General features: G+C 39.3%; 1 protein-coding gene across 4 annotated transcripts in view; it reads left to right on the plus strand.

Moving 5' to 3' along the window:
* Nucleotides 1-9,112, plus strand: part of TJP2 (tight junction protein 2) — a 137,374-nt gene that overhangs the window by 20,853 nt on the left and 107,409 nt on the right. For 2 of the 4 annotated variants that reach the window (XM_032290950.1, XM_032290954.1), the window contains exon 1: nucleotides 1,514-3,135. The exons of 1 other annotated variant lie outside the window; for it this stretch is intronic. In XM_032290950.1, the coding sequence (XP_032146841.1) occupies nucleotides 3,020-3,135 (116 nt within the window). In that variant the 5' untranslated portion in view covers nucleotides 1,514-3,019. Of the gene's footprint in view, nucleotides 1-1,513; nucleotides 3,136-9,112 lie in introns of those variants that run through there. One more of the 4 variants, XM_032290949.1, reaches the window with a different exon arrangement.

Below are 9,112 nucleotides of genomic sequence, written 5' to 3' on the forward strand. Positions count from 1 at the left end.
TTCAAAGGGAATGTCAGTCTGATCTGTGAAGCTTTATGTTCAATTTTAATCATCCAGAGAGAGAACTTGAGCATCCTGACTTAAAAGCTATTTTTGGATCATGTATATTTAAAAACATTTTTTAATAGACAAATGATTTTTAGTTTATAGCTGTAGCTGTAAAGAATTTCTAGAACTCTAAGGAAATTAACCAAATAAATGCATATTTCTAAAGAATCTGTAGAATTGTAAAGAAAGGGTTATATCTGGAAGGGGTATTTTAGCTAGATTTATTATTTCCTGTGTTATCCTTATGTACAATTATGAGGGATTCGACACAAAGATGACAAATTTTAAAAATGAATAAATTAATTAGCATGTTGAACAGTCTCATTTAGGGAAGAAAAGCAAATTCTTTCTCTATTTGCTGAGGCAGAATTATTTTCCTAATGAAAGACCCAACTTTAATTTTATATGAAATCATCATAGATAAGAATCACTTTGTAAGAGCTGTATGTTAAATGCATCAAAAATTCCCATAAAAATAAAACTTTAAAACATCCTATTTGCAAAATATGTCACTTTTCACTGCAGGAGAACAGCTTCCAATGGGTAACAAGTTTAAGTTGATTTTTTCTTATTGTTAGCTGAGGCTTTGTTTCTTATTTGAGAGGGTTGTATAGTAATTTTTATCATGCGTCATCCGAAATACAATTTGTTAGAACAATGGCTGTTGTGTGAGTGTAATTACATCTTCCTGTGTGATTAAATGAGGGCTGTATGGGACCTTTACTCAGAGGTGGCAGCTGTAGCCAACCAAGTTCAGCCTATAAAAGAATTCCTGGGACTAACTGGTACTAATTGTTTGCAGAACAACCAGTGGGAGTAATATTCATGAATACTATGGAAATGAAATATTCCAAGACCAAATGTTTTAGCCCTTGTTTTCTACTTTATTGTGGTCAGATTATACTAATTGTATAATCAGGCCAAGTGAGGTGGGAGCTCTTAGTCTTCTGTTGTTTTCGGAAGAAAACTTAGTCTTCATCTGTTCAGCCCTCTCATCTTATAAATGGGGAAATTGAGGCTTTGGGAGTAGTTGAAGGGTTCTTTAAAGTCACCGAACTTTAAACTTTTGCTCATATATCCGTCAGATTTTTAAGTACACTCTGTCATACACATGAATATATTAGGTCATAAATAATGTGCCTTATCACATTTCTCTTGGTACTGGTTTTCTCAGCTATTATAATGCTAGTGAAGAGCCCTCTCCAGGTGGCAGGGCACATGACTATCAAGAGCTCCAACTTCCTAGTTAAAATATATTAGTTCAGGGTAGATATTAAGAGTATTTAAAACGCAAACATTCCTTTTTTTTTTTTTTTTTTTTGAGGCAGAGTATCTCTCTATTATCCAGGCTGGAATAAAGTGACACAATTATATGTGTCTTCTCATGGAAGCCTTGAACTCCTGGGCTCAAACAATCCTCCTGCCTCAGCCTGCTAAAGTGCTAGGATTACAGTTGTGAACCACTGTGCCCAGCAACACTTAAATTTTTAAAGCATGGGAAAAGAAAAGAGGAAATAGATGCTTAATACTTTCTTCCCACATCCCAAAGATTGTTGGTATGTGCACCCCACTTTGGAGATTTAGGTCATTTGGGTAAAAAGAAACTTGCTATTGAGGAAAGAGAATCTATAGAAGTAGGGTTCAAGATTTAGCGGGATGGGGAAAGGTTTGGGACACTCACTTTGGATATGTAGGTTAGTCAGAGTTACTGCATAATGACTCCCCTTCTATTTTGCTTCCCTTTATGTGTGCATTTGTTTAGTCAAGGAGCAGCATGACTCTTGTAGGTTGCCATAGCATATCAAATAGAAAAAAAATAGCTTCAAGAAGTTGGTGAGGAAGGAGCTATGTAAGTCAGAACTCTTTCAGAGTGACAGAAACTCAACTAAAAGTAATTTCACAAAAGTCAATTTATTAGCTTGAATAAAACAATAACTGAGATCTCCTAGGGTGACTGACAGTGGCCTTCGGCGTAGTTGGATCCAGAAGTTCAAGCGATGTCATGACATTTCTCTTGGTACTGTTTTTCTCAGCTATTATAATACTAGTGAAGAGCCCTCTTCATGTGGTGGGGCACATGACTATCAAGTGTTCCCACTTCCTACTAGCCCTGGTCAGCAAATCCAGTGGAAAGAGGGCATTTCCCTCCTAAGGTCATATGTTCACCCCAGGGAAGATTAGTTGACCCAGTATGTGGATCACGTGTACCATACCCCATCGAGTGGGCCACCATGATGGTGGTCCTTTACCCATGGACAAAGGTAGGGAAGCTCTTCAAAGCCAAAAGGAGACTTTAAAAAATGGAGATGAGGTAGATTCTGAACCTCTCCAAACAATATATTTTCATGCTAGCAGGGCTTGCACATGTTGGGTTCTAGAGGTATTTAAAAAGGTGTTTTTAATAATAATAATAAACCTACCAAATTGTTTCTTAATTAATCTTTGCTATTGACCCAAGCAAGGAGTTTACAGGATTTAGAAATGCATTGCTATAAAATGACAACTGGAATTCCTCCCTCATTTGTCAAAGCACAGTCTTTTAGAGAGAGACATATTTGTAGAAAGAACAAATCTGCTTCTGATTTTAGTCCATCCAGCGGCAGGCAGGCTTTTTGGACCAATTATTACCAGACCTTGAGATAAATCACCTCATGAGCCATTAGTTCTTGAAGGATTAGCAGCCTCAAAGATTTATGTGCGGATTAATTGGAGTGTACATTAGATCGCTATGTTTAAAACCGCAGTCATTCCTGCAAATCATTTTCATTAGTGCTTTATTCAGAATTCTATAGCCTTATTGCAGGGAAATCTGAAAGACATTTTTCTTTATTTATTTGTAGTCTGCTCCCCATCACCACCGTTGCGTTTAATAGATCTAGCTAGGGCTACATAGAGAACATCTAAAGGAACAGCAGCTTTCAGTAAAGATTAGTTCAGTTGCTTCAGCTGAACAGTGACTGAAATACACAGGATGAGGTACAAGAAATATATCGGTATTCTGGAAGCAGCAGTTGGTATTACCCCACTTAACAAAAGAGAACTTCTACCTGAGAGCAGAAGACATGTGAACCTTTGGCAACAACCTGGGTAAGCAGAGGAGGGTGGAAGCTTTTCGCTATAGATGTACTTTTTGGCTGTTTTGGGGACCCAGATAGAAAGAAAGTTCCTCTCTCTTGTGGGGATAATAGATGAGTTCTTCATTGAGAACTTGTTTCTTCTTGGTGGAGATGGAATTCTTAGACTGATTTAAAAACAGGAATGACATTCTTGGATAATATTCTAATACCCCAGGAGATGAATAATGGGTGTGTCTACAGCCCGTTTTAATAATCTGAATGTTTAATTTTCTGATTTTGAAAGCGTTTTCATGGTTTACAAATGTAGCAATTCTAAGAATGAAGAAAATATGCCTTGTTACCATAACTTTTTTCAACAATACAAGTGTTTTTCTGATTAAAGTGTACATGTAGACTGTGTTTTGGGGGAAATACTTTTCTTGAAACAGCAGTTTTCATTTGACATCTCTTTCTGCAGCCCCACTGATTTACCATGATGAAGAAAAGTTTAGAAGTTTTTCATGCATAGCTAGAAGCCTTAGTTCTAACTTTCTTCTCTGAAGTCTTTCTTTGTGTTTCTCTTTCACACATGAAAGAGAAGTTGAATTTAAGGTTCCTGTATGGTAGACAGTATTTTTAGGGTCTGAATTAATTTTTAAACTGAATAAGTCACACAGTCGCATGTACTGATCAACTTGTATCTGTGTAGCAAAGATTTCTTTTTAATAGTTAGAAAGTTACTAGCTTGTTTTTATCATATCAACATACATTCATTATTGAAGATTTAGAAAATACAGAAAAATAAGGGGGAAAATTACCCATAGTCTTATCTCCCCAAGAGAACTACTAGAAGCATCTAGGTCAGTGGTTCTCAATGGGTAGGTGGAAATAGGGAATTTTGCTCCCCAGGGGACGACTGTCAATGTCTGGGGGCATTTTTGGTTGTTATAGCCCAGGGGTTGCTACTGGGGTCTAGTGGGTGGAGTCCGAGAATATTGCCCAACATCCCATAACGCATAGGACAGCCGCCTGCAATAAGGAATTTTTGAGCCCACAATGTCAGTAGTGCCACTGGTGAGACATTTGATAGATTTTCTTCCCATCTGTAAAAGGGTACATTTTATTAGAAAAAAAATAAATATTTCTTTGGGAACTTTCAGGGATGCTTTAGAATGGAATCCTGAGGCAACATTTTAATTTTATTGTTATTATTCTATTATTATTGTCTTGAAAGTAAAAGGAAGTGCATATATGTGTGGAGAGGGCAGGGGGCATACGGAGACTCTATCAGAGTCCACAGAGGTTAGTGCTGGTCAGCCAGGGCTATAGAAAACATTGTAATGACAAGCTATGATTCTCCAAATAGCCTCTAGAGATTGGGCTGCTGTAGCCTAGACCACAGTCTCAGAACAACAGAAGTTTCGAACTGGGAGAACCTTTGCCAGGGATGGCAAACAGGTTTCATGTGGAAGGCAGGTGCCAGTTGATGGTTGGCTGCGTGGAGTATCTAGCTAGGAGGACGCCGAGGCCAAACCTGGGCTTAGCGGGAAAGGAATATTGCAACTGATTAGGGATGTTTTCTGAACCTATGATTAGGGAACTGGGGAAATGCAACCCGTGGCCCATATATTTATCATTCCTGAATTCTAGTTTAGTGTTCGGATTTCACAAGTGGGAAACTCATCCTCATTGGAGTCATCCTGATCAAGAGTGTGGCTCTGACAGAAACGGGATGTTCTTAAGTTGATGCTGCATGGTCATTCATGAAGGGATTCGCCCTGAACAAGCTCACATGATTCAGATATGCAAACTGATTGCTAGATTATTAATTTTTGTTTGGAGATAACCTCTTCTAGCAATTGGAATAAATACCCTAAATAGACCTAAATAGATCTCTGCCTCTCCTCATTTCCCCTGACCAAACCAAACAGAACTCAAATTATTTGTTACAAAGTGACCCTTAATAAGTGAAGTCGAATGTGCCTTTCTTTTGAGAGAGAGACCGTTTCCTTAAGCTGGATGAAACAGCATTGCATCAGAGAACAAACAAGATCTTCCTTGTATCTATTAATACTCTGAGTTCTGCGAATACAGAGGGATGAAACATTATTTCACCGATCTCCCTTTTTTCTCTGCTGACCCCCTTACGTGACACAGCCTTCCTTTGGACATATTCACATCCCTCACTAAGCTTATGATAAGCTCTCCTCTTGGGTATCCTACAAGTGTTTTTCTCCTACTGAGATGTGTTAGTTTTTATTAATGAGTTCTTATTTCTTTTTTTTTTTTTTTTATTTAAGAACGAGAGAAAGGAAGAAAAAGAATAAAAAAAAAAAAAAAAAGAAAAAGAATAAAGGAAAGGAAGAAAGAGGAAGAGGAAGAGGGAGAGAGAACAGGGGTGTTGCTTTATTGCCCGGGCTAGAATGCAGTCTAAAACTGGGTATGCCTGTAATTGTGTTTAATAATAGAGACATAAAAAATAAAATAAAAAGAGGGAAGAAAATAATTAACAAGCAGCCAACCAATATTTCATTTAAACCTGTAAATACGTGTGATGTAGTACTGATAAGAGTGTATATTTTGTGTATTTAAAGTGGAGAGTTCTATGAATGTTAATTAAGTCTACTTGTTCCAGATCTGAGTTCATGTCCTGGATATCGATGTTAACATTCTGTCTCATTGATCTATCTAATATTGATGTTGAAGTCTCCCGCTATTATTGTGTGGGAGTCCAAGTCTCTTTGTAAGTCTTATATATCTGGGTATTTCCGTATTGGGTGCGTATATATTTAGGATCTTTAGCTCTTCTTGTTGCATCGATCCTTTTATCTTTATGTAATATCCTTCTTTGCTTCTTTTGATCTTTGTTGCTTTGAAATCTATTTTATCAGCAAAAATTGCAACTCCTGCTTTCTATTTATTTATTTTTGCTCTCCATTTGGTTGGTAAATTTTTCTCCATCCCTTTGTTTTGAGTCTTTATGTATCCTTGCATGTGAGATGGATCTGGATGTAGCATACCAATGGGTCTTGGCTTTTTTTGCCTGTCTGTGTCTTTGGATTGGGGGATTTAGTCGATTTAAATTTGGAATTAATAACCATATATGCGTGTTTGATACTGTCATTTAATGTTAGCTGGCTGTTTTGCCCATTAGTTGATGCAATTTCTTAATTATGTTGATGTTCTTTATTTTCTGGTATTTTTTAGAAAGGCTGATACTGGTTGTTCCTTTCTATGTGCATTGGTTCTTTCAGAAGCTCTTGTAAAGCAGGCCTGGTGGTGATGAAATCTCTGAGTGCTTGCTTGTTCACAAAAGATTTTATTTTTCCTTCGCTTATGAAGCTTAGTTTGGCTGGATGTAAAATTCCGGGTTGAAAGTTTTTTTCTTTAAGGATGTTGAATATTGGCCCCCACTCTCTTCTGGCTTGTAGGGTTTCTACTGAGAGATCTGCTGTGAGTCTGATGGGCTTCCCTTTATGGGTAATCTGACCTTTCTCTCTGGCTGCCCTCAGTATTTTCTCTTTCATTTCAACCCTGGTGAATCTGGCGATTATGTGCCTTGAGGTTGGTCTTCTTGAGGAATATTTTTGTGGTGTTCTCTGTATTTCCTGGAGTTGAACATTGTCCTGCCTTGCTAGGTTGGGAAAGTTTTCCTGAATAATATCCTGAAGCGTATTTTCCAGCTTGGATTGATTCTCTTCGTCACATTGAGGTACACCTATCAAACGTAGATTAGGTGTTTTCACATAGGCCCATATTTCTTGGAGACTTTGCTCGTTCTTTTTTATCCTTTTTTCTCTAATCTTGTCTTTTTGTTTTATTTCATGAAGTTGGTCTTTGATCTCTGATATCTTTTCTTCTGCTTGATCAATTCGGCTGTTAAAACTTGTGCATAGTTCGCGAAGTTCTCGTGTTGTATTTTTCAGCTCCATTAATTCACTTATATTCCTCTCTAAATTGTGTGTTATTGTTAACATTTCTTCAAACCTTTTTTCAAAGTTCTTGGTTTCTTTGCATTGGGTTAGAACAAGTTCTTTTAATTCCCAGAAGTTTCTTATCATCCACTTTTTAAAGCCAGCTTCTGCTAATGGAACACAGTCTTTCTCCATCAGGCCTTGTTCTGTTTCTGATGAGGAACTGTGATCCCCTGTAGAGGGAGAGGCATTCTGATTTTGGGTATTCTCAGCCTTTTTAGGCTGGTTTCTTCCCTTCATTATAAATTTATCCATCTGTGGTCTTTATAATTACCGTCTTTATAGTTGGGTTTCTGAATGGACGTCCAACTTGTTGATTCCCGGCGCTAGAATCTGAGCAACCCACTGCTCCGGCCAAAACAGCGGCTTTAAGATTGATGGTGCTTTTCTGACTCTGCACCAAGAACCGCCACACCAAGGCAGCGGCAAAACCGCCTCACCGGCCTCAAGAGTCACGCTGGCGACACGTGGGGCTCCTCCGCTGGGAATCTCCTGGTGTGTGAGCAACAAAAATTGATCTGAAAGTGTGGCGTCCTCTCGTTCTCTGCTCTTTCAGTGGGAGCTGCAATCCCGAGCTGCTAGTGATCAGCCATCTTGGATCTCTCTCCCCTAGTTTCTCTTATTTCTCTTATTTCTCAAACTTTCATGTGCATATGAATCACTGTTAAAATGTAGGTTTTTTTTTTTTTTTTGGGGACAGAGTTTCGCTCTCATTACCTAGGCTGGAGTGCAATGGCGCGATCTCGGCTCACCGCAACCTCCGCCTCCTGGGTTCAGGCAATTCTCCTGCCTCAGCCTCCTGAGTAGCTGGGATTACAGGCACGCGCCACCATGCCCAGCTAGTTTTTTGTATTTTTAGTAGAGACGGGGTTTCACCGTGTTGACCAGGATGGTCTCGATCTCTTGACCTCGTGATCCACCCGCCTCGGCCTCCCAAAGTGCTGGGATTACAGGCTTGAGCCACCGCGCCCGGCAAAATGTAGGTTTTGATTCTGTACGCTATAGCGGAGCTGGAGATTCTGCAATTTCTGACAAGCTCCCAGGTAGTACTGTCAGCCCAGGTGATGCTGATGGCTCAGTCAGTCCACAAGCCACACTTTAAAGATCAAGCATCCTGAGAAGTACTTTCCACCAGAGCCGACTTACCTTCTCTTAACCTTTCACTTTCTTTCTTTAAAAATAGAGTGTCTCACTGTGTTGCCCAGGCAGAAGTGCAGTGGCTATTCACAGGTGTGAGCTCACCATTAATAAGCCCAGAAGTTTTGACCTGCTCTGTTTCCAACCAGGGGCCAGGTGACCCCTCCTGATTAATCTGGCACTTTCTGATCTTCCTGATGGCTTTTAGTCCCAATACCTCCCCTCTCAGCAGTTGTTAAAGATATCAGCAGTAGGAGGGTAGATTATTCTGATCAAGAGCGTGGCTTTCAGACAGAGCTTCTACAGAAAGAAGTTGTCCTATGAACATTTTAACCAGAAATTTCTGTTGGCCTGGTGGACTAGTGAGGCTGATTCTTTCCTTCCAAGAATGCTGTCTCATTCTTTCTTTTCAAGAAGTATTCTGATTATGACAACATACTTATAATATGCATAGTTTTTAGGAGCAGCTGCTTTTGCATTTTAAAACACAATTGAGGCTGGGTAAGGTGGCTCACACCTGTAATCCTAGCACTTTGGGAAACAGAGGTGGACAGATCACCTTAGGTCAGGAGTTCAAGGCTAGCCCGACCAACATGGTGAAACATGTTGTCTAAAATTTTTGTCTAAAAGTACAAAAATTAGCTGGGTGTGGTGGTGGACGCCTGTAATCCCAGCTACTCTGGAGGCTGAGACAGGGAGAATTGCTTGAACCTGGGAGGCAGAGGTTGCAGTGAGCCGTGATTGTACCACTGCACTCCAGCCTGGGCGACAGAATGAGATTCTCTCAAAAAACAACAACAACAACAAACAAAACATAATTTGAAGTCAGTTTATAATCCAGTATCTAAAACCTCAAGGAATTCATTAATTCCTCTCAAGCTTCCCATTCTGTAACAC

The sequence above is a fragment of the Sapajus apella genome, unplaced genomic scaffold, assembly GCF_009761245.1.
Source record: "Sapajus apella isolate SASKATOON/1434 unplaced genomic scaffold, GSC_monkey_1.0 scaffold24, whole genome shotgun sequence".
NCBI classification, from domain to species: Eukaryota; Metazoa; Chordata; class Mammalia; order Primates; family Cebidae; genus Sapajus; species Sapajus apella.